The 26,742-nt window shown below is 37.6% G+C and overlaps 2 protein-coding genes and 1 pseudogene across 13 annotated transcripts in view; all 3 read left to right on the forward strand.

Annotated features, from left to right (window-relative positions):
* The first annotated feature begins 1,214 nt into the window (after positions 1-1,214).
* Positions 1,215-3,264, forward strand: LOC111439402 (two-component response regulator ARR8-like). Its single transcript, XM_023077106.1, has 5 exons — positions 1,215-1,560; positions 1,662-1,765; positions 1,906-1,983; positions 2,248-2,318; positions 2,625-3,264. The coding sequence occupies exons 1-5, from the start codon at positions 1,293-1,295 to the stop codon at positions 3,043-3,045; spliced, it is 942 nt and encodes a 313-aa protein (XP_022932874.1). The 5' UTR covers positions 1,215-1,292; the 3' UTR covers positions 3,046-3,264.
* A 19,743-nt stretch (positions 3,265-23,007) lies between these two features.
* On the forward strand, positions 23,008-23,126 carry LOC111439420 (annotated as a pseudogene).
* A 1,376-nt stretch (positions 23,127-24,502) lies between these two features.
* Positions 24,503-26,742, forward strand: part of LOC111439400 — a 9,195-nt gene continuing 6,955 nt past the window's right edge. For 8 of the 12 annotated variants that reach the window (XM_023077093.1, XM_023077096.1, XM_023077101.1 and 5 more), the window contains exons 1-2: positions 24,515-24,648; positions 25,570-25,702. In XM_023077093.1, coding sequence (XP_022932861.1) covers positions 25,655-25,702 — 48 coding nt within the window. In that variant the 5' untranslated portion in view covers positions 24,515-24,648; positions 25,570-25,654. Of the gene's footprint in view, positions 24,649-25,544; positions 25,703-26,742 lie in introns of all 12 variants that reach the window. The other 4 variants (XM_023077095.1, XM_023077094.1, XM_023077099.1 and 1 more) reach the window with 4 other exon arrangements.

Here is a 26,742-nt window from a genome sequence, read left to right on the forward strand (position 1 = left end):
AGAAAAGGAAATTTCTTATCTTTTTATAAATTTATATTCCCCTAAAATGTCAATGGCTACCCCTTTTTGTTAAAGAAATAAAGAAATAAAGAAATAATCTTTATTTTAAAATATATATATTTATAATTAAAATTTGTATTTTTATCGATTAATTCATTATAAAGTAAAGTTGATTTACAAACTAATTCTTACCCATTGAAATCTTCTCGACAATTCTACGACCATTATAGAAATAAGATCGAACCATCAACCATTAAAATAGTAATTACCATTTTATCCATCGAGCTATCCATAGACAACCGCTCATGAGAGAAGAGACAATATTAGGTCAATTAAGTCATACAATTAAGTCATACAGTGAGGATCAGATCCTACTGCCAGTAGATATTGTCCTTTTTAAGTTTTCCCTTTTGAGCTTCCCCTCAACAATGGATATGAGATCTCACAATCCACCCCCTTCGGAGCCCAGCGTCCTCGTTGGCACATTGTCTGATGTCCATGCCCCAAGGGATTCCGAACATCATCGCTGGCACACTGCTAGATATCCATGCCCCAAGGGACTTCACAATCCACCCCCTTCAGGGCCCAGCGTCCTCCCTGACACATTGCCTAATGTCCATGCCCCTAGGGATTCCCAACATCCTCGCTGGCACACTGCTCGATGTCCATGCCCCAAGGGATCTCACAATCCATCCCCCTTCGGGTCCTAGCGTCATCACTGGCACACTCCCGCTATCCATCCCCCTCGAGCCTTAACGTCCTCGCTGGTACACTGTCCTCTGTCCATCCCCCTCGAGCCTCAACGTCCTCGCTGGCACACCGTCCGCTGTCCATCTCCCTCGGGGCTCTGCGTCCTAACTGGCATATCGCCCGTTGTCTAACTTTAATACCATTTGTAACCCTCCAAGCTAACCGATATTGTCTTATTTGAGTTTTCCCTTTAGGGATTCTCCTCAAAGTTTTTAAAACGAGTCTGATAGGAAGAGGTTTCTACACCCTTGTAAAGAATGTTTCATATCACTCTCAACCGATGTGGGCTCTCACAATTCACTTCCCATCAGCATCCTCACTGACACCCGTTCCCCTAAAAAAAAGAAAAGAGAATCTTAGAGGTTTGAAAAATAAAAGATTTTGGTTCAATATTATATGGGAAAAATGGTTTTATTTTTTTTATAATTTTTATTTTCTTCGTTGGGGGGTTAATATTGGTTGCCTTGTAATTCAAAGTATATCATCTTGGAAAAATATTGCAAGATTTGGTGAGGAAATCTGGTCGGATCTTGCTTTGTGGGATGTGGATTTTGGTGGGTCTTTGTTTTCAGTACAAAGCTATCATCTCTTCTCATCTTCACCTCCTTCTCCTTCTTCATCCACCATTCTTCATTTCTCTCCGCCCTCTCTCTGAAAAATCCCCTTCTTCTTCACCTTCCCTGTGTATGGGATCTTCTGTTGCTGCAATGGGCATGGTTTCCGACTCCAAATTCCATGTTCTTGCCGTCGATGATAGCGTCATCGACCGGAAATTGATTGAAAGGCTCCTCAAAACCTCCTCTTATCAAGGTATGCACACTGGATGAATCGAATCCTGTTTTTTTTTTTGGGAAATTTGAGGATTTTGTTTTTGTTTTTCTTATGCGTTTTTGTGCCTTCTTCTATCGCAGTTACTACGGTTGATTCTGGGAGTAAAGCTCTGGAGTTCTTAGGATATGACTCCGGAAATAACTCGATTCCTTCTCTTGCATCTAACCATCATCATCATCATCAGGTTTGTTTCTTATCTTGCCTTTTGATCTGGCTTTTCTCAATGTTTTTACACGTTTTTCCGTTCTGGGTTTTCAATTTGTGGTGGATTTCTTGTTTGTTCACTTTTTTTTTTCCCCCTCTTTCTTTTGTGGATTTCTTCAGGAAGTGGATGTGAATCTTGTTATTACTGATTACTGTATGCCTGAGATGACTGGCTATGATTTATTGAAGAAGATCAAGGTATTTTGCTTCATCTTCTGCCTTTTGATACCTTTATGTTCTGTACTGCACACCAAGTGTTTGTTAAAATGCCTCTGAAGGGAAATTTGCTTTTCCGATGCCTAAATTAGATTTTTACTATCTGGGTCCTTGTTGTATCTAGAGATTTTGAGATTTCGTTTCATTTTTGGTAACATTATCCAAGAAATTCTGACAAATTATATTTTCCATTCAAACAAACTGAACCTGGGAAGTGTTTCTGAAGGAGTTTCTCTGGTTTTGCAGGGGTCTAAAGCTCTGAGAAACATTCCCGTTGTGATTATGTCATCTGAGAATGTTCCTGCAAGAATCAATAGGTAGATCATGATGATGATTATGATTCAAATGTTCTTGAATTATTAGAATAATTAGCGTTTTCTAGAAGTTTGAAGTTTTTCTGAACTTTTTCAAAGTTTATCTTATAAATGATGTTCTGTTTCTGCATTAAGAGATGAGTATGTGACTTTAGTAGCGACATAACTAATTAGCGTTTTCGAGAAGTTTGAAGTTGCTCTGAATATGTAGGAATTTAGGGTCGTTACACAAATGTTCTTGAATTATTAGAATAATTAGCATAGAGATTTGAATCTGATTGAAGGGTGGAATTTTCTGATTGGAAACAGATGCTTAGAAGAAGGAGCAGAGGAATTCTTCTTGAAACCTGTCCGACTTTCAGATGTCAACCGGCTTAGACCCCACATGTTGAAAACCAAACTCAAAACATCAGAAGAACAGCCTGATTCAGCAAGCCAACCCCAAGCACCAGAGCAGCAACAACATGAACAGCATGAACAACATGAACAACATGAACAAGAACGATTACGATCGATACCGTTGCAGGTAGTCCCGACATCGCTGCAAGATCAAGATCGATTGCTATCCGTTCCACTGCTGCCGACGCTGCCACAAGAGCAAGAACAGTTGCAAATACTCCCACCAACGCCGCCGCAACAATCGAACAACAACAAGAGGAAGGCCATGGAAGATGGACTTTCACCAGATAGAACAAGGCCAAGATACAATGGTATTACCACCATGGTGTAGTTAATAATTTGAGAAAACTTTTCATTTTCCTTGATTTTTACATTTTATTTTATTTTTATTTCTTCCCATCTTCATGCTGCTCTCCTTAGGAATGTAGAGATCAGAATGGTTTTCCTGTATACATATTTCTCTTGGAAATATTCCCTTCCCGATTTTGTCAACCTAATCATAATCATGACAACAAAAAATTAAAAGAAAAAAAGATGAGTTTTAGGGGTAGATTTAGTCCTTTTCTTCTGCTTTCTAACCAGTTGAACTATGTTCGGCTGGTGTGTAGCTATGTAGCTTTGACAGTTGTAAGATTAGACAAATCTACTACGTGCCTCTCTTGTATGATTTTATTATCTTTAGCAAGTGTCATAGAGCTCTATCTCGCAGGGTTTGAACTAATTCTCGTAAAGTTTGGTTTTGATTCTTATACACTAGAGCTTGAACTAGAATGTGACTTAAGATTCTTATACACTAGAGTTTGAACTAGAACGTGACTTTAGTTTTAGCCCGATGTTCTTAACATTTTGGTTGTTATGCATGGTAATATTTATCGAATCAGTCCTTATAGTCTTATTAATATCTAAATTAGTAGTTCTGATGTAGCTAACCATTTGTGTATAAAAAGGATACTGACATGGTACTACATTGACATGAATGAAAGTTTTAAGAGTGGGAAGAGTACAATGTACAAACACTAACTTTGGAACATGATATACATGAACGGAAGAAGAGAGGGGTTCCTCATGGCGGTCAAAGAAGACCACAAGTAAAAGCAACTGATACTTTGATCATTCAGTTCACACCTTACTGCTAGTTTGTGCTTGTTGTCATGTTGGCAAAAGTTGGAGTTTTGGTTGGTTCAAAACTGGCATATCTATTAGAGGATGATAGTGCTAAAACATTAGGTCAAATTACATGTTTAGTCTCTAAACTCGTAGGTAATTCTTACGTCGCCATAATAAAGACGTTCAATATCTCGCGGATTAATTAGATGATGATAGTGCTAAAATTTTAGGTTAAATTACATGTTTAGTTCCTGATCTCAAATACGTTCTGTAATTCTAAAAAACTATAAGTTAGGCCATTATATAATAAGTTAACTTTTCTTTTTTTTCTTCCGACATTTTAAATATTTACAGACCTGTTATACATAAAATTAAACATTCATGGACCTATTAGAGACTCTTCGTCCAAGCTCACCGCTAGTAGATGTTGTCTGTTTTGGCCTGTTACGTATAGTTGTCTGTCTCACAATATTAAAACGCGTTTGTTAGGGAGAAGGTTTTCACATAAGAATGCTTTGTTCCCCTCTCCATCCGACGTGGGATCTCAGAGGCTTAATTTATAATTTTACGAAAACAAAACTGACTTATTCCCGTGTTTTTTTATATTAAATTTATTCTAAGAGCCTCCTATTTTCTATTTTATTCTATTCATTGGGTAAGCTAATGATGTTTTGAGATATATTGGAAATCATGACTTTAGTCCAACTAATCTCATAGACAGTTGCAATTTTTTAATGTTGACAAGATAAGGGTCAAATATATTCTCATATGAAAGAAGCCAAACAAAATCAATATTAATATTTAGATATGTAATCTCTAAGAATCATATAAAAACCCATTAAACTACAAATTTCGAACTTTTAAATTCGTATTTATTTGTGTAATACCACATGTTAAGCGTTGATTTTCTCTAATTTTCTCTAGGGATGACGAGGATTGGGATGATAGAATTATCCTCATGTCAATGTTCGAGATTATCGATTTGTTCGTAAGAATTAACTCGTTGAAAAAGTTCGAGTTAGAAACGGATCGTTGAAGATTTTTGTTTTTATAGAGATTTGAGTGTTTGAGCAATCAATTTGTGGAAGAAATTTGAAGCAATTGTTGCCCTCCTCGTGTACTAAAGTTAGGGAATGACTGTTGAGTAGGACCAATTCAATCCAATCGGCTAGTCCAATCTAGTTGGACTGATTTGTCCCAATTTTGTCGGTTCAATCCATCTGTCATGACCTGATTTTTCTGACTCTGAGTCGGGACTACATTAAAAACATGAAAACAAAACAAATTACGATAATTTTTCATGTTCAAAACATAAATATATTTTACTTACAAATTTAAATTAAAGAATACACAAAGCCGAGTAAATAAAACAAGTTAGAATTTTAAAGATGTTTAAACACGGTGTGTCTTTGTATGACACTTGTTCTAGATCCACATCCATTTTTAACTAGTTCCTTCTTGTCATCGGAAAAACATGAGAAAACTTGAATGAGTACAAAAATTCAATTAATAGTCTACTCGTACGCTTTTAATGGTGTCCTTAAAGTGTGCTAGGGTACCACACTCATTCTTGTCATGTTCTTATTCTTGACATGAGAACATAGGCCCTTAAATTATGTTATTGAATTTTAAGTTTTTAATTTTGTTTCTAGCCTAAGGGTCTTAGTATTGAGGTATACAAACTTGAATCTTGATCCATGTTGTAGTCAGTTAACTTTAGTTCTTAGTCCTTGTCCTAAGTCAAGTTTTTGTTTTTATTTCTCGTTTAAGACACTCTCTCTATGACTTACAGTACAAGACATGAACTTGACAACCCGTGTATAAGGTTTTATGCATTCCAAACGATACAGTTTGAACTAGGGGTGTACATGGTCTTTGTTGGGTTGAGTTGAAGGATTTTTTTTTTTGTCCCCAACCAAAAATTTGGCCTGAAACTTTTCACAACCCAACCCAATCCTCTCTTTTTTGGTTGGGTTCGGGTTGGGTTGAGTTGGGTTAGGTTGGGTTGTCAATTTTTTTTTAAAGTTTTATTTATCCCTAATTATAATTATTCGGATACAATCTTAGATAAAATATATTAAGAGTTCACAAACAAATACAAATCAATCTATAATTATTCAAAAAAAAAATCAATGAAAAACAATTAGTAAAAATTGTAACATAATTGACATAGTTCAATATTGTTATAAAATTAAAAACAACGGAATACTTATCTTTCTTGAAAATTTTTTTTGTTAAAAAGTAAGAAAAATATAAGAATAGATTATAAAATTAAGTAAGCAATAAAAATAATTAATTTAAATATATTGTATATAACAAAAATAAAAAATATATAAATATATTTTAATTGAAATATGTTTATTTATAAGTTGATTAGAGAGTTCTAAACTATTAAAAAAAATAAAAATATATATAAATTGTGATATAATAATAGTGCAACAAATAAATAATAAATACAGTAGGATTTCAAACAAATTAAAAATAATATAATAACAAAATAATATAAAAGAAATTAAATAAGATAATTAAAAAAAAACATGTATTTGTCTGTCGTCGAACTTGGTCGTGTGTGTTTTTAGACGGCAAACCCATTAATATGGAAGAATTCTTAATATATTTTATATATTTTTATTTGGCTCGAGTCAACCGAAGGTTTTATCCCACGAACCCGAAACCAAACCGATTCAGTTCGAGTTCAGAAAAATGAACCTAACCCAACCCTTATAGTTCGAGTTGGGTTAGTCTAGATTGTCGGGTTGAATGTACACCCCTAATTTGAACCTACATCAAAGGCTTGCGTTCCAAGTGACATAGTCTAAACCGACATTCAGAGCTTCATACGTTCCCTACAATATCGATGAAACTTACATAAAAATCTTCTTACGTTCAAACGATGTACTCTGAAACCTGCATTCAAGGCTTCAAATGTTCCGAGCGGCACAGACTAGGAATCTATGACCAAAGCTTCAGACATTCTAAGCAGCATAGTCTAAACATCTAGAAGAAATATGGGGTTCTGCTTCTAGTGGCAACATGCTACGGGGTGGCGGTCCCGCTTATAGGGTCAAATCAATACATACGAAGAAGAAATATTAGAATATCAATCTCAATCCCATCAATCGAATTGCTTTTTCGAGAAATACAAGACATCTAAGTCATACAAGTAAATAAATATATTCATTGATAAGAAAAATAAAAATGGGATCGGTGATTGGATTGATGATAAAATAGAATCCTGGGTCTTCATCAGTGATTCAATTGATGATAAAAAAAGAGAATTCTTAGAACATTCCATAATTACATGCATAAGCTATTCAAAGTATTATAAGGCCATAATATACTCCGATCCTTGAAAAATCTAGAAGGATTCTGAATCTGTTGGGATCGATACCAGTTGTTAGCTCTGATACCAGTTGTTGGGATCGATACCAGTCGTTAGCTCTGATACTAGTTGTTAGAATCACACAACAACGCACACGCTCGATCTAGATGAACACAAAGAACAGGATAGAGAAAATTGCAAGGAGAACTCTGGCTAAAAGGATTTGAGCCAGGCGGAAGTCAGAGCTAGGCGAAATTCACCATGATTTGTGAAGATGGAAAGTTCAAAGATTGGAATTGAGAAGTTTGATGGATCCGATTTCGGTTTCTAGAAGATGCAGATTGAAGATTATCTGTACCAGAAAGATCTTCACGAACCTCTGTTGAGGGTGAAGCTGGATACCATGACCACGGAACAGTGGAAGCTCAAGGATCGACAAGCTTTGGGGCTCATCCAGTTGACGCTATCCAGAAACATGACATTCAACATTATCAGGGAGAAGACAACGTCAGGTTTGTTGAAGACGCTGTCGAATATGTACGAAAAATCGTCGGCTATGAACAAGGTGTATTTGGTTCGGTAGAGCTTTGAAAATGTACTTTCTATTCTCTGTACTCTCTCTTGTTGTACATAATTGAAGTCATCAGTAAAAAAAAATCCTTTTAGCCAGAGTTCTCCTTGCAATTTTCTCTATCCTGTTCTTTGTGTTCATCTAGATCGAACGTGTGCGTTGTTGTGCGATCCTAACAACTAGTATCAGAGCTAACGACTGGTATTGATCCCAACAACGGGTATCAAAGCTAACGACTGGTATCGATCCCAACAGAATCTTAGTGAAGGATCATTAGGGTAACTTTGTCCTTTCGAGGCTTATACGTGTAACGTGTTCTATAACCTTATGATCTTGAAAACTTCCTAAAGTCCTTATAGGAAAATTTTGGTCATTTATCCCGTTCTCAACCTTTTCTAAACTTGTTGAAAGTTTGAGTAAATATATGCCCTTACATATGGTGCTTGAGTCTTGAAATCTCTTAACGATCTCCAGAGGCATTTTGGTCATTTTATCCCTAATTTTTTATTTAGTTTAAAACTTTACATAATATTCAAACATCATAAAATAAGGACATTATGGTCATTTTGTATCGTTAATTCGTTCGTTACTTGTCTACCACCAAATTTCACATAAAACCTTAAAATTTCATATTATATTTAGGGAGTTTATTTAGTGGTTATTTTAAGGTTACTTGATTTCTAAGTGAAAAGCTTGATTTAGGTCCTTAACTCACCGTCTTTGTTTATTTCTCCAATATTCCTTCAAAGAATACTGAATGTGATTCCTACCAATACTTCATAAGAAAAGTTTAAGATTGGCTATTTACCTCGACTTTGAAGGTCGGGACCTTGTTTCTTGACCTTTCGATATCTTAACTCTAAATTTCTCTTTAATAGATCCATCTTTATTCCAGAGGTATCTAAAATTTGAATAACCACCTCATCATCTGCTTCCTATATTTCTGCGCTGGCCATACACCTCTGAAAATTTCTCCATGGATCTTAAATTGGGGAGTAAAACCCAGAAACTTGTTATTTGTTGGGGCGATCTATTTGTCTGCAGATTTTGAGGCTTATTGGGCAACCCAATATAAAGCTCCTCAGCTCTCGACTTCTTCGTGAATCATTCTCCTCTCAAAGTCATGAAGCTCGTGGTATCCTTTGATTCGAGTTTAAATGACCATGGAGGAAGAATTTAGAGTTTTCTCCAAATCCATAAAAAATGGACCTAATAGAATTCTTCAATTCCCCTTGATCTAAAGCTATTCAATCTTCGTGGTCTTCATGAAACTTCTCGGTCGAGTGCCCGAAAATCGATTGAGACCAGTTTGGAAGAACGACATACTTGTAGCCCCAAATTGGATTTTTGAATTCTTCCTTCCCCGGACCATGGAAACTTGAATGGAGCACATGTGTTTCGGCCATTTTCAGCTCTTGAATCCTTCATCAAACTTGTTGGGGAGCTCATTTAGAACGTGTAGGAATTGGTTTGAGAAAAAATAGTTAATCTTAGCTCCTTAATTTTGAAGGAACCCTAAGAAGAAAATCCATAAAACTAAGAGCTATCATCTCGAACTTAAGGAACTCTCTCCACTCCATTCTTGTCCCAAAACAAGCTTCATATTTATAGATGGAGCATTGACTCACCTTGAATCGTCTAGAACCGACTTGGTTTCAAACTTACAAATTATAGAATATCTGTAAAAAGTATCTTCTCCAATGAAGGTGTTACCTACTTTGGATTTGAATTTGGGTATTGGATCTGAAGTACCTCAAGTCTTGATATGAACCATGACCAAAGAATTTTCATACCTCAAGGTTCAATTACAAGGACGAGAGCCAAGAAGTTACAATAAGCTTTGTACACTTATATTCAAGCTACGGTGTGCTCGTCAAAGGAAATTCTAGAAGACGTTGGAGACCTTCTTTATATGTTGTGCAACGTTGAGGATAGAGATGCATTTAGGTGTGCTCGTCAAATGAAATTCTAGAAGACGTTGGAGACCTTATTTATATGTTGTGCAACGTTGAGGATAGAGATGCATTTAGGTGTGCTCGTCAAATGAAATTCTAGAAGACGTTGGAGACCTTCTTTATATGTTGTGCAACGTTGAGGATAGAGATGCATTTAGGTGTGCTCGTCAAATGAAATTCTAGAAGACGTTGGAGACCTTATTTATATGTTGTGCAACGTTGAGGATAGAGATGCATTTAGGTGTGCTCGTCAAATGAAATTCTAGAAGACGTTGGAGACCTTCTTTATATGTTGTGCAACGTTGAGGATAGAGATGCATTTAGGTGTGCTCGTCAAATGAAATTCTAGAAGACGTTGGAGACCTTCTTTATATGTTGTGCAACGTTGAGGATAGAGATGCATTTAGGTGTGCTCGTCAAATGAAATTCTAGAAGACGTTGGAGACCTTCTTTATATGTTGTGCAACGTTGAGGATAGAGATGCATTTAGGTGTGCTCGTCAAATGAAATTCTAGAAGACGTTGGAGACCTTCCTTATATGTTGTGCAACATTGAGGTTCAAGATAGAGATGCATTAAATGCACTTTCATTTGCATTTAATAAACTCGGTTGAATTTATGAAACTAGTTCAAAATGGTTAATAAGCCTATTTCATTTATTGCATTATTTAATTATAATTTAAATATTCGTTTGTCATATTTAAACTAGTTTTAATACCGAAGTTAAAGGTTATATGGTAACTCACCTAAGTTACCATATTTCATAATTAACTAACCATTTTAAAATGGAGGTTATGGGTCATTAAGGTTGTCAAAGCTATATAAAGTTTCTTTTCATTCATGGTAACCATCACGTCTTGTAATTAAAAAGAATAGAATTTCTATTTTAGCTTTGTTAAGAGCTAAGTTTTTATTTTATAAATTCATGTGTTTAGAACTTACATGCTAGAGTCATTCAAGTTGTATTGATCAAACCTCTCGTTGAGTGATTCGAATCACAAGTTTAGAAACAATTTTCTTTACTCTTGATCTTGATCATCAAAGTAATCCGTTCTAAAACTTTCCCTTAGGTTGATTCCATATCAAATCTTCTTGAACATACTAAATTTTCAGATCAATCCAACCATAGAATTTTGAGCTTCCATCTATTTTGTGTAGGTTGCTCACTATAGTACTTTAGATTTTCTAATCAATAAAAAATCTATAAATATTTTGAATTTCAAAAGTATTTTAGTAATTTACCAATTTCGAATTATTATTATTATTTTTTTAGAAAAATGATCCTTTTGCCATTTTTGCTTACTTTTTCTTTTTCAAATTTTTTCCAAAGGCTTTGAATCCCTATAAAACTTTTCTTTGATTTCCTTCAACTTTATTTTGGGTATTACACCATCGTTCTTTGTTTTTAGCCAATTCAACTACACTGAGGTTATTATGATTTTAGGACATGGTTAGGAGATTTTGAAAATTTTGTAAGAAGGAAACATGCTATTCTTGACCTTTCGTAATTTGATTGGATAAGTTATGAGCCTAACTTGCATGATTAAGAATGAAAGAGTAAGATTTAAGTTTGGCTCGAGAATTTTTATGCATAGCCTAATTTATAACTAAACTTTTAACGTTAAAATTAACCAATGTAAGAATTTAGGGTTTTCTTATGGGTTTTGAATTATGAACGGAATAAGTAAAGCTATAGCATAAGGCGTGAATCGTGATATTGTTTAAGTCGAGCATTTCGATCAATTTCATCGCTATAGAGTCATCAATTGTAATGGGTAAGGGTTGTTTTTTCTCTCTAATAAACCATTTCCAATGGCTCATAGATGATGACCAGAGAAGATAGGTGGCCATCAAGAAAGCTCACTAGAGAAGGAAATCATAATCGGAATTTTTGGGTGAAGGAGAAGACTACTATGGCTCATGGGCCAAGTTAGATCACCCTAACCCACATCCTTAACAGCCCAGCCCATCACCCAAACTGTACCCAACGCCCACGCGTGACACGTGCCTCGACCCGAAAACAACCTGCACGCGCAGCGGCTCTCTATTGTGCCAGAATCATTTTCTGGCTAACCCGCTCGCGACTCCATTTTTGGTCCATTTTCTGCCGTTCTAAACATATTTCGACCCCATTTAAGGTAATTAAGATCGTTTTAATGTCGTATTTCACAATTTTCAGTTGGAATTATTATTAAATTGCGATATACTAACGAAAGGTGACGAACGATCCAATAGAAAATGACAATCGACAATAACTTGGAACACTTTCGTGGAGTGGGAGCTTACATTAAATTTATTAAGGAGAATGCCGACTAAGGCAAACCAAGTAAGTGGTCCTTCCGTCGTTAGGTTATGAATTGAATACTGTATGATGACACGTTGATATGGAAATCAACCCAAGGGAAAGTATGGAACGGATTACCTTGATGATCAAGATCAAGAGTAAAGAAAACTCGTTTCTAAACTCGTGATTCGAATCACTCCACAAGAGGTTTGATCAATACCACTTGAATGACTCTACATGCAAGTTCTAAACACAAGAATTTGCAAAGAAAGTTTAGCTCTTAACAAAGCTAAAATAGAAATTCTATTCTTAATTCCAAAATCTGATGTCTAATCAAAGAAAAGAAGGCTTTATATAGCCTTTACAACCTTAACCTATGTCATACATAACTCCCAAATTAAATGGGCTAGTAAATGAGAAATACCCATAACCTCCTCATTTAAATGGCTAGTTAAAGGTGGAATATAGTAACCTACGTGGGTTACAATATAACCTTAACTCCTATATTTAAAACTAGCTTAAATATGACAAACAAATAGTTAAACTATAATTAAATAATGCAAATAATAAAATGTGCTTTTTAGTCATTCTTGGACTATTTGATAAATTCAGCGAAGTTCATTAAATGCAACTTAAAGTGCATTTAATTCATCTCTTTCTTGAACCTCAACTTTGCACAACATATAAGGGAGGTCTCCAGCGTCTTCTAGAATTTCCTTTGATGAGCTCACCATAGCTTGAATATAACTGTATAAAGTTTGTTGTAGCTTCTTGGCTCTCGTCCTTGTAATTGGACCTTGAGGTATGGAAATTCCTTGGTCGTGGTTCATATCACACGTGCTCGTGGTTTCGCACGTGTCATAAATCTTATATGTAGACTGTTATGAAATAATACGTAAATGCCATGCGACATGATTGCTATGTTGTTTTCGATGAATTGTTATGTTCTATGCTATGATATTTTATTATGTGATTTATTAATGACGTGCTCGGAATGTATTATGTGATTGTTATGATATAGGCTATGATATGCGCACGATATGAACTGTTATGTCTGAAAGCATGAAAATGTTATGTATGATTTCTAAGTTGCATGAATGATATGATATGATTTACATGAAAAACGATAAATAGCATAAAATACAAACCTTGACATACACGTGAAAGACTACGATAAATGATATGTTAGACATTATGAGAAACGGTATGGAAACGTTATGATATGAAATACATTAGCAGAGATTAAGAATAATTATAATGAAAAGATATAGGTAATGGAAAGATATAGTACTTCATGCATTACTGTGTCCTCATGCATTGGGGGATACCCCTTATTCCTTCACGATAGTACAAACACGTACACTGCTAGGCAGGAGAACGATCATTGTGTTCAATGGGTGTCTGACATCAACAGCTCTCAAAGTATGCTCGCTCGACCAGAAAGGGGTCCAAGAGGTGTGCGAACCGACTGATGGGTCCATACTTGCACGTGTGGGCCGTGTGTAGGAAATTAATTACCCACGCAAGTTACCCATTAGGATAGTCATCGTAGGAAACAAACTGTTATGATAGGTTTCATGCATACATTTGGATGTTCTTGCATCATAACCCTGATTGGGGTTTTACTGAGTATTTTTAAATACTCGAGCCACGTGCTACTACAGTTTTAGGTAAAGGCAAGACGCCCCTGTAAGGCTGACGGTGGTATCAAAATTCCGAGATTGTGGCACATGTATAGGACAGACTCGTATTTACTTTTAGTAGACCATATATTAGTATATGTTGAATTTTCATTTCCATTTAGTAGAATAGGTTGAATTGTATTTCCATTTAGTAAGAAATAGGTTAGTATAGGGTGTCTCATGTTGTATTGTTTTTCGTTTAATTATTTCCTTTGTATTAGGTTCATTCCAAGGTAATAAATGAAGCGTGCAAGTTTAATGTTGAGGTTATGATAAAAAATTGATAGAGTTAATTTTGCATTAAATGTTCATGATATGTATATGGTAGCGACCTTAGGTTATGTAGAAGATTTAGGGTCGTTACAGTTGGTATCAGAGCTCTAGGTCATAGATCTTGTAGACTAGCCAACGATGTAGGCTTGACATGTTCCATGGTTCCATCGTTGATGCCCTATCACCGTTAAGTACGCCTTGCGTAAGAAAGAAAATGGAAACATGTTGTGATGATATTTATGGTAAATGTTATGCTATAGCATGCTTTTAGGCTATTGTATACTTTCAATGCTATGATATATGTGTTATGTTGTGTGATAGACTATAATATTATAATTTTAGTAAACAATAGACTTAGATATTATTATTTTGGTTTCCAGAATCATGCCTCCCATTAGAGGTAGGGAGGACATGGAAGTAGTAGACAAGGAAGGGGACAACCCCCATTAGAGGTAGGGAGAGAGGTGAGATTGAAGAGAGCCGGCCTCGAAAAGGGCCAAAAATTAGGACGGAAGCTATTGCGTTGCCTCAAACTATGCCACCACCAGTTACTCCGCCACCGCCAATGAAACCACCTCCACAAGCTGTACCTCTTCCACAAGCTGCACCTCCTCCATAAGCCGTGCCACCTCCACAAGCTGCACCACCTCCAATGACACCAGCGACTGGAATAGATCCTACCACACAGCTGATGTGAGAATCATTTCAGGCAATGATGCAAACCATGGTGGCTATGCAACAAGCTAACAATTTGCACCCTCACAGAGGAGAGAACTGGCTACGAGATTTCAAGCGATATGACCCACGTCAATTCATCAGTTCTAGAGAAGATCCCATGGAAGCTCAAACGTGGAATGCATCTATGAAAATCACCTTTGAATCAATGAGATGTCCAGACGACCACAAGGTATATTGTGAGTCATATATGTTACAAAAAGAAGTAGAAGTTTGGTAGTCTGATAACAAGAGTAATATTAACCCATAAGGGGGAGCTACGACATGAGACAAGTTTAAGGAGACTTTCTAGAAACAACATTATCAAAAGGTAACCCTCTCAAGAAACAACAAGAGTTCACCCATCTAATTTAGGATGGACGCTCAATAGACCAATACGACCAAGAGTTTATGAGGTTGAAAAAGTTCACACCGTCATTGGTAGATACTGAGGAAAAGATGACAGAAAAATTTGTGTTGGACTTATATCCGGAGGTCCACCACATGGTGGAGGCATTCGACCCAAAGATCTACGAGGAAGCATTAAGAATAGCTAGAGTCCTAGAAAAGCCTCAGAAAGAGAAAAGTCAAGAACCAACGGTCATTGTGGGAAGGAAATGCCCATATGAATCAAGGCAGATGGATTACCAAGCACCGGCCTAGAGACCCCACTATAATGATAGACGTCCAGCTTAGCCCGTGGACAAAAACCCCAGGATACAGAAAGAGGGCAAGAACGTGAGAAGGCTCTATGTTGCGAGTGTGGGAAACAACATTGGGGCAGATGTATGGCAGACTTAGGATCATGCTTCAGGTGCGGTCGTGAAGGTCACACGGCCAGATGTTGCAATGGAAAGGATACAAAGAACCCAAGGGGACCATCTAGAGGCCCGGGACGTGGCGAACACACCATACAAACCCGCTCACAAACCAAGGCGTATGTATCAACTAGTAAGGATGCAAGAATGTCTGGCACTGTGGCAACATGTACGCTTTCTATACTCAGATATTATGCATTAACGTTGTTTGATTTTGTCTCTACGCATTCCTTTATTTCTATGTCTTTTGTTAGTCAAGCAGGGTTCACAGTAGAATCCTTATTGCATGTGTTGTCTGTTGACACTCTTGGGGTGGATCTTGTTGGGTTTTATGTCCTAAAACTCATAGTTTGTAAACAAAGATATATTCTATTTTCAATAAAGTTATTATTGATGTTTATTCAGTAAAAATTGTTATTGAATAAAGTGAACTTTACGATCATTAATCTAAATCCAATAAACTAAGAACACTCTGGCTATAGTATAATTACTTGAACTATATGTAGAGACATAAGAGGGGATCAAGTTCAAGTATATAGTCAAAATGATCTATAGTATAAGGATAAGGCTAAGTACCTTATTCTAGGGACACTATGGATGCGGCCCACTTTTGTATATGATATAAACAATGTGATCACTAAATTGTACATGTGGAGACATGTGAGTGGGGGCGTCCTATGCAATGAGTATTGCATAAGATCGGACCATGAAGAAAACCACTCTCACTTTATAATGTCGTTTACTGTTGAGACTGATTTTCTTTTCATTCGATAACCTAGGTAACTCGGTTTTAATCCTGAGCTAACCATGAACTTCTGTTTATTCGGAATTATCCTTAGATTTGCATGGGTGAGAGTGGCTCTAGTTCGCTGACTCAACAGGCCTCCCATTTCAGGGGTAAGACTGGGTGAATGGCTGGGGACGTGGGGTGCAAGACGGAATTCACTCCTACCCACTTTTAGGGATAGAAGAAAGGTAGTTCCCTTAAGCACTGACTCCAGGTCTTGAACAAGGGGCCCCACCCTCTCATTGGCCTGAGAGGGATTCGGTTTACTGGTTGGACCACAAACCAATTGTTCATTAGAGGATCAGTGAGACATAAGGAACAAGAAGTAACTTCAGGGGTAAAACGGTAAATTGACCCAGCTCTAGTTACGAACAACCTGTGAAGGATGGACTTACTAATCATGGTTATATCAGATGGACAGAAATATATCTATAGTGAGGGGAGTGCAACTACTAGGCTGTAGTTAACGAATGTTGGTTAACCAGGTTAATGAGTTTAACCGGTTAATCTTGGATCGTTGGAGCCCATGATCTATAGGTCCATTAGGTTCCTCTGCTAGCTCATATCGGACTAAACCATAGAACAGTGTGATGAGTGAGTTCGAAGTGTTCGAATTCAAATTAGGGAATATGCGTTACATATATACGATATATTTAACCGCAATTTTGTTTTATTTACGAATTAAACAAAAAGAGAGAATCTGAGATATTTAAATAAGATTTAAATATCTTAATCAATTATGTGTCGGAATTGATTGGGATTGACATTTGAATTAATATTAAATATTAATTAAATAGTTTAATTAATCATTTAATGTTACTTTAATTTGAAATTCATTATTCAAATTAATTGTTGAATTAAAATGAAGAAAGTCAAAATGTTGACTTTCATCTAATGGAAAAATCCATGTTAGTGGAATTTTGAGGTGTCAAAATTTGGTTTAATCAAACTTGCATGTTTGCCAAATAAACCCCACAAGTTTGAGTGGAATTTTGAGTGTCAAAATTTGGTTAACTCAAACATGCATGCTTGTCACATAATCCCAAACATTTGAGTGGAATTTTAAGTGTCAAAATTTGGTGATCTCAAATTTGCATGAACATGCAAACATGACTCTTTAAATAGAGTGATCATGATACATGGAAGGTCTTCTTCATCTTGGTGAAAAACCTTGAGAAAAACCTCTCACAAACACTCTCTTCACATATACAAAATCCCTCCCAAGTTTAGTCACTCACTGGATTCCACAATCCTGTTCTAAGGTCGGAGGATAGTGGAGAAGACACTAGTGGTGGTTCGAAACCGGTTCGTGAGGCAAAAGGAGTTTGAACTACAAAAGGTTAGTATTTAAACTCATTAAGTTTTAATACTTATGAACATGCTAGTTATTTACAATAATTGATGTTCTAAAAGTGTCTAAGATCCAAATTGCTTCCGCATGTGTTATATTAACACCATCAGATCTAGTTACTGAAAATAGGGTAAAAGACCGATAAGTAATAGTAGCTGGACGAACCATAAGTGTAAACCTGAAAATATAACTATGACAGGTTTCGACGTCATATTAGGATGTTAGATAAATCCCTACCGAGTGAATGTGATCCCCTAACTTTTAGTTAACCATTTTTTTTTAGGTAACTATTTTTATATTAAACCCACCCAATTGAGGTAAGTGGGAAGTACACGTGGATCTAGTTACTGAAAACAGGGTAAAAGACCGACAAGTAATAGTAGTTGGACAAACCAGAAGTGTAAACCTGAAAATATAAATATGACAGGTTTCGACGTCATATTAGGATGTTAGACAAATCCCTACCGAGTGAATGTCATCCTTAACTTTTAGTTAACCATTTTTTGTTAGGTAACTATTTTTACGTTAAACCCACCCAATTGAGGAGTAGGGAGTACATCAAGTGTAACTGCAGTTAAGTTGCCTTTCACTTTCCTATTTTTAGGATAATTTGTTATTTAAATATCCCAACTGAATGACAAATGAGATCATCTGTTCTTGAGCAAATATTCTCTCTCCTTTGTTTCCGTTATTTTTTTCTTCGAAGAAGATTTCCTCCGGCGGGTTTTTACTCGTCGACGTTTTTCTCTCAATTGCCAGAAGTCGACAAGTGGTATTAGAGCCAGGTTTAATCCATGGGTGGTATATCATTGCGGAGGAGCCAACTTTATCAACAGTCAAGTTGAGTAGCTCAAGTGTTCGTCGACAAGGGAGGTGAGCACCACAAGCTGACCGGCGTCTACTTCATCCCGAGGCTCAAGGCTAACCTTGTGAGTCTGGGTCAACTCGATGAGGTCGGTTGTCCCGTGATGATCGACGACGGCTGCTCACAAAAGTTTGGTGCATGGCAAACCGCCTTTACATCCTAGAGTTGGAGATAGAGTAACCAGTCAGCCTCTCGGCTAGGACCGAAGAAGTATCTTGGAGGTGGCACGCAAGGTACGGACAACCTTAACTTTCTTGCCCTACAAAAATTACATAAGGAGGAGATGGTGCACGGTTTGTCGGCAGTCAAAGGCGTGAACAGGCTATGCGACGGGTGTCTCATCGGCAAGCAGAGACGCACCCCCTTTCCGTCTCAGGCATCGTACCGCACTAGTGAGCCATTGAAGCTCGTGCACGGTGATAACTGCGGGCCCATCAAGCCGTCGACCCCAGGCGGCAAGACTCTCTTCCTCCTGCTAGTCGATGACAAAAGCTGCTTCATGTGACTGATCCTGCTGCAAGCGAAAAGTGAGGCAACAGAGGCAATTAAGCACATTCAAACACGAGTGGATATGGGAAGAAGATGCGGGTGCTGTGCACAGACCGAGGCAAAGAGTTCACCTCGACGAGTTTTGATAAGTACTGCGACAAGCTCGATATGCAGCAGCACCTAACGGCACCCTACTCCCCCCAGGAGAACGGGGTGGTGGAACGCCAAAATCCAACCATTATCGGGACAGTAAGGTCATTACTGATGATGGCTAGGATGTCTGGGAGGTTCTGGGGAGAGGCGGTAATGATGGCAGTCTACCTCCTCAACCGTTCACCAACGCGAAGCCTCGACGAAAAGACGCCACATGAGGCCTGGTACAACAAAAAGCCAGTGGTACATCATCTCCGAGTGTTCGGTTGTGTCGCATACATGAAGGTAGTGCGTCACACCTCGCCAAGCTCGATCTCAGGGGGCTGAAGGTCGTCTTCATCGCCTATGAATCCGGGAGCAAGGCGTACAGACTCTATGATCCTACGGTGGGGCGAGCTCACATGTCTCGCAACGTTATCTTCGACGAAAGCACCTTCAGGCAGTGGAACGACATGGTTGAGGTAGACCACAACCCAAATCAATTCACGGTGGAGTACCTCGTCACCGAATTGAAAGAAGGAGGAGCACAGCATCAAGAACCGTCACCGTCGCCAGCAGCTATACCCCCTGAACTAGTGGAGTTCGCAACACCACGTACTACAGATTGGACGCTAGATACCGATCACGATGATGGTCTGGTGGCCAGGTACCGGAGGATGGAAGACCTATTGGGAAGAGGTGAACCACCTGGACTAGCGGCACGCCAGCTCGAAGAAGAGGTGGTCGTACAAGGCGTGGAGTCTGGAGGACATGCCGCCAGGGACACCAAGCCATAGGGCTCGAATCAGAGTTCAAACAAAATAAGGTAGATATACAATAGGGCTTTAGGAGGAGATTGTTAGATAAATCCCTACCGAGTAGATGTGATCCCTCACTTTTAGTTAATCATTTTTTTTTGTTAGGTAACTATTTTTACGTTAAACCCACTCAAGTAACTGGGAAGTACACGTCGATTGAAGTTGCCATTTACTCTCCTATCTTTAGGATAATTTGTTATTTAAATATCCCAACTGAATCAGAAATGAGATCATCGGGTCTTAAGCAAATATTCTCTCTCTTTTGTTTTCCATTATTTTTTTCTTCGAAGAAGATTTCCTTTGGCCGGTTTTTACTCGTTGACGTTTTCCTCTCAATTTCCAGAAGTTGACATAGGAATGGGCTAGTTAGCCGAGAACTATGCCAATATAGATTTTCATATGAAAGAAGTAGTGTTTACGCCACCAAACGGACCTAACTTTAAATTTAAAGGGACTTGCACGAGATTCACCCTACCGATAATATTGATGATTGAAGCCAAACGCCTAGTACAACAAAGGGGTGGTCTATACTAGCCTGTGCAGTAGATATAAAAGGAAAAGAGAAAACGATGGATACGGTACCCATAGTAAACGAATTTCTAAACATCTTCTTAGAGGACCTACTAGGAGTTCCTCCTTCATGAGCATTAGACTTCGGGATAGAACTTAAACAGGAACTGAATCCATCTCTAAACACTATACCGCATGGCTCCAACAGAATTAAAAGAACTAAAACTACAACTACAAGACCTACTAGACAAGGGTTTCATTCGACATAGCGTATTACCTTGGGGTGCACCAACGTTGTTTGTTAAAAAGAAAGACGGCTCGATGCGCTTATGCATTGACTATAGGAAACTAAATAAGAGAACAATAAAGAACAAATATCAGTCCAATGCATCAAGAACCTATTCAACCAACTCTGAGAGGCGAATGTATTTTTCAAAATAAACCTTCGATCAGGCTACCACCAGATTAAATTTAAGGACAAAGATGTACCAAAATCTGCCTTTCGAACCAGATATGACCACTACAAGTTTGTAGTGATGTTATTTGGCCTCACCAATGCCCCAGAGGTGTTAATGGAATTAATGAACCGAGTATTAAGGAGTGTCTAGACACATTTGTGATTGTGTTCATAGATGACATTCTAATATACTCGAAAACCGATCAAGAACACCTCCAAAAAGCCCTAACTATCTTAAGGGAAAACAAGTTGTACGCAAAATTCTCCAAATGTGAATTTTGGCTACGAAAAGTTTCATTCTTAAGACATGTAGTATCTAAAGATGGAATTTCAATAGATCTCACTAAGATAGAAGCCGTCATGAAATGAAAACGCTCAACTATGGTTACCGAGGTATGAAGTTTCCTGGGGTTAGCAGGCTACTATCGAAGATTTGTCCAAGACTTCACTAGAATAGCTTCGCCTCTTACATAGTTGACAAGAAAGGGCTACCTTTTACATGGAACAATGCATGTGAGGTCAGTTTCAGGACCTAAAACAAGACTAGTGTCAGCCCCAGTAATCATAGTTCCAGAAAACTCGGCAGGACATGTAATATACAATGATGCGTCCAAAAAAGAATTTAGGTTGCATATTGATGCAACACGACAAGGTTGTTGCATATGCGTCTTGCCAATTAAAAGAATACGGAGAAAAAAATATCCTATACACAACCTACAGTTAACAACAGTAGTGTTCGCATTAAAGATTTGGGGAAGCTACCTATATGCCGAAAAGAACCAAACTTAAACTGACCATAAAAGCTTAGAATACTTCTTCTCGCAAAAAGAATTGAACATGAGACAACGAAGGTGGTTAGAACTGGTAAAAGACTGTGATATAGATATCTAGTACTTCCTTGGAAAGACAAACGTGGTCGCTGATTCACTAAGTCAAAAAATGGTACACTCGTCGGCCCTTATCACAAGAGAGCCAAGAGTGCGAGCGAAATTCGAACGAGCTGACTTTGCTATAGTAATTAAAATGGTCATAGCTCAAATGGCTCAACTCACAGTGCGATCCATGTTGGTGTTAAGAGAATGTCTATTCTTGAATTAATGGTTAGGGTCGAGGTTCTAGAAGTCAAGGTCACAACTGTTGGTGGCTTCGAGCGTGGGGATAGCTCGTTGGGATCTGTTGTCCAGATGGAAGAACGCATTGAAGGCTTAGACAATGCCCAACAACCGATCGTTCAAATGATCTTAGAAATGTTTGTGGATTTAAGAACATCTCTTAGAGTGGTTAGGGTTGATGTGGCAAACCTGAGTGCCAGATTAACCTCACCATGAGAGTGGTGGGAAACCAAACCCCAGTTGGGAGTGTATTATAACTCAACAAGATAAAGGCCCTAGAGCCCAAGCTCTTCTGTAGGGTTCGAGATACCAAGACTATAGCAAACTTTATTGTAGGCCTCGAACAGTACTTTCAAGACACAAGTAATGTGGCAGAAGAAGTGAAAGTCATGTTGGCAACAATGCATCTAACCGATGATGTAAAGTTGTTGTGGAGATCCAAGTACATGGACATTCAAGATAGTCAATGTATTGTGGACACTTGGGAGAATGTTGGGATTAACACAAGAAGGAAGTTGAGGGAGTTCAAGCATACTGGCAATATTTGAGACTACAGCAGTTTTATGAGCTTATGTTAGATATTTGTGATATGTTAGAGAAAGTCCATATTTAAGTTTTGTTGAGGGGATAAAGTCGTGGGTGAAAACCAAGCTCTACGAACAAAGAGTTGAAGATATTTCCACGGCCTATGCTATAGACAAAATTTGTGTGCATTCTATTTTGGGTATCATACCAGCACTAATGAATTGGATCCTATAGAAACTCTGCTTGGGGGAGAGTAGTACTAAGTTGGGAGACAATTTGGGAAGTTCTCGCACCCATTTTTTTTTAAATTTTTTTTATTTGTTATTTCTTTCTCTCTCTCTCTCTCTCTTTTTCTTTATAAATTGCAATCATCCCGCTAGTACACTCACGCCCATTCCGTTGCTCCTCCCTCACGTGTTTGCATGGGCCCTACTGGCTGTTCCGATCATGTGCATGCACCCATCGTTGCCTGGTTCATGTCGCTCTGTATGCGTTCAATGAACTTTGTGCATATTTCATGTTGGGTGCGATCATACCAGCTCTAATGCACTAGATCCTATCATAACTTACAGATAAAGCGTGCTTGGACATGAGTAGTACTAAGTTGGGTGACCAATTAGGAAGTTCTCGTGTTGCACCCTTTTTATTTCTTCTACTCGTTATTTCAATTTCTTCTCGTTTTTTTGCTTCCTTTATTTACACATTGCAACAGCCTCTCTTAGTATGCTCACACCCATCGCGTTACTTTTTCTCGATGTGTCCATGAGGGCCCCATTGGCCATTTCGAGCACGTGCGTTCACACATCGTTGCTTGGATCATGTCGCTCTATATGCGTTAAATAAAATTTATGCCGGTTTCACATTCGGTGCGAAATTTTCTCTAGACCATCAACAATCACACCCAATCCATCTTTATTATCAAATTTAACCCATGTAAAAAAAACTTCCACACAAAATCAATTAACTCAACTCCAACTTATTTAATTGAATCTCAACCATTGTATCATTTTTTGAACCATTATCCACTATTAAAGTGGATACTTTTCTATGTGGGGATGTAGCACATATACAAACCTAGTAATACTAATAACATGTTAAAATTAAACTTATATACTAAACAAATTATTTAAAAATATATATATATATATACAAGATATTTAAATAACCTAACAGCGTACTAGGTAGAACCTAAGATTCATCAATGGTTGTTATGCTATACTATGTTATGTCGTGCTATGTCTTGTTATAAGTTATGCTACAATGTAATTATGCCATGTTATAGAATCATGTTTATGATATTGATAATCTATGGTGCATAAGCTTCCATACACTACGCCATATAAGCTATGTTAAATATTAAAGATTTAACAAGAATTACGTATGCATGTTTCATAGATTCGTTACGCTATGAATAAATGGAGGTTTGACTTGCATCATAACCTTATGTTGTGATTCTAAGCAATGAGAACCACATGCATTTTTGTATGTCAAATGTATCGAGATACTTTCTCGTTATGAATGGTACGAAGCGACCCTTACAATATTTATGTTTGTCGTGATATTATGTGGGCCCTTCATCTCTTTAGTGTTCGGTAGCAACATGTGTTAGCCTAACAAGCTAGGCCCAAGTGGTACATATATGAGCCCACCCATCATGTGCACGTGTATGGGTTGTGTGTAGATAAGTACTACACATCTAACCCAAGCGAAGTCCAAGGCCATGCCATGATGTTTTTACAAAATAGGTCCCTCCAGCATGTCTTTGCATTTTTTGACCCCAATAGTAGAGTTACGTACTGAGTATTTCTTAAAAGACTCAAATCACGTGTAATAATCGGGTTAGTTACTGAGTATTTAAATATGGTTAAATTTACCATTTAATTTTTTTTGATGGAACACACGATGGTGAAGATCCAAAATTTTATACTCCATTTATTTATTGAAAAAAAATACAGTTAAATTAAAATTACAAAATTACCCTCCTTTAAATAATCGCAAGCCGGTAAAATTCTTACAGTTGTTCATCAGACAGTGCCCTCTCTCTTTTCCATTCCACAATGTAAAGTCAAAATTCCTCAACCTCGCTCTCTCGCTCTAGTTTGAAATTTTCCCATTTTGTCGCTGTGAAGATCTCCACTTCTCTTGGAATCGACTTGGTAACTGGTAAGATCGATGAATTTTGCTTCAATTCTCTCTACTTTCCCTTTTATTCTCTTCATATATACATTTGAGAGTGGAAAGAGAGAAGAAAGACAAATATTGAGCTTGCTGGTGGTGGATTTTTATTAGGTTTTCATTTCTGAAGTTTGTCTTGTGTGTTTGGGAATTGAGATTGAATGAAATTGACTCCTCGCGCGATCTTTTCGTTGGTGTTCTGTAGTCTGTAATATGTTGAATTGTTAGCTGGAGCGGTGTTGAGGGCTGATTATTACTTTAAATGTTAAAGTTCGGTCATAATTTTTAATGTTTATCCGGCTTGTTTGAGCAGTTCTGACGTGACCTAGTTTCCGTCGTTTTTTGTCTACTTGTTTTTATTTTGTTTTCTAAATTGTATGCCTATTTGGGTTTTGGATCTTTATTTGATTACTAAAAGGCTGCTTAAGATTCGAGTAGGATTCAGCTTTGGTACACTTCATTTCAATTCATTTATTTGATTTAAGTATTATACCCATAGATCAGTCTTCTTTTGTATCTTTGGATGTTTTTCTTTTACAACTTCGTCAATATGGATTATTATGATTTAAAGGGATCTTCTAAGTTCAAACTGTTCTTCCATTAAAAAAAAACTAAAGAGAGGGCTCAAAATTGACTCAAGTATTATACCCACAGTGCCCTTTTCTATTTTGTTGCATTTATAGAGTGCCAGTGGTTTTATGTTGTTCCATATAAAAACTAATGAGAGGGCTCAAAATTGGAAGTTTTGGTGGTTTTTCCTCTCGTTAGAGAAACAAGACTTTCATAAAAAGGGTTGAAACACTAACGTTGCCTGCAAGTGAAACTTTCTTCACTGGCTGCCTTTTCATGCATATATTGATCTATTTCTTATTATTTGGCGTTAGATTCATAGCTTTTGTGGTTGTTTAGTAGATGATGGGGTGGAATAATTGAGACGAATAAGTTCTGCCACTTGGATTGTCAATTCAATTCTTATGCTCTGGACCCGGGAAATATGTCAACCAGAACTGTGGGAAGGGTCTCACGTCAAGATATACAATTTGTAAGTTGGCTTTTTAACTTGCATAATATTCATGAATATTCACCCAGTGATTCCATATGCATTTTTTTTCCTGCAACCCACTCGACCCGAGAGAATTGGATATTAGGTGTAGGAATAGATGACAAAACAGTTTCAGACCATCATAAATAATTTAGCCATTACCGTGAGGAACTTACTGGTGAGATCAGATGACCTGAATTTATAGGCCAATGAAACGATTTCCTTAATTTCCTTTCTGGTATAGGGAGTTTGGATTTTTGGGGGCTAGTCATTGTATCCAGGGAGGCCTAGTCATTGGGTGCTTGAGATTTTGTAATGAGACTTTCCTGGGTAAGTGGTTGTGGCGTTTCTTCATGGAGCCTAACACGTTGTCATAAGACTTGTACCTTCTCGAGCGGTGTGAGGGTAGTGGTTTTGGGGGCCTTAGCAAATGAATATTTTGGGTCTTCTCTACATTCTGTGAGACCTCTAGGTGTGCCAGGGAGAAGGGATGTTCGTCTGTGGTCCCTTGAACCTTTTAAAGGGTTATCGTGCCATTCTTTTCCGGGTTTTGTTTGCCCCTTCTCCCTCTCCGGTTACCTTGACTTTCTCCTCTCTATGGTAGGTGTTAAAGTTTTTGCATGGCTATAGATAGGTTTTATATGGAAAAGTGAATACCTTGGAATGTGTCCGAAGACATTCTTCCTTTGTTATTGTTTATGCAATGGTGCAATCTGCAATGCAAGAGGCATGAGGAGGACCTTGATCATTGGGTGTGGCATTGCACTTTTTTTTGGGATCGTTGGAGGACCTCATTTGGTATGAGTCATGCTTAGGGTAGGGATGGTTGTTAGATGGTTGAGGAGGTACTTTTGACCACCTCCTATTGTTGGGTATTTGGTTGGAAAAGAAAAATAGAATATTTAGAGAGGTTGAGATATCAGGAGAGGTGCCTAGGTTTAATTTCTCCCTTTGTGTCACGGTCACTTCGTAACTTTGATATTGGTGTTGCTTTTTTTTTTTTTTTTTTTTTTTTTTTTTTTTTTTTTTTTTTTTTTTTT

This window comes from Cucurbita moschata, unplaced genomic scaffold (assembly GCF_002738365.1).
Source record: "Cucurbita moschata cultivar Rifu unplaced genomic scaffold, Cmos_1.0 Cmo_Scf00093, whole genome shotgun sequence".
NCBI classification, from domain to species: Eukaryota; Viridiplantae; Streptophyta; class Magnoliopsida; order Cucurbitales; family Cucurbitaceae; genus Cucurbita; species Cucurbita moschata.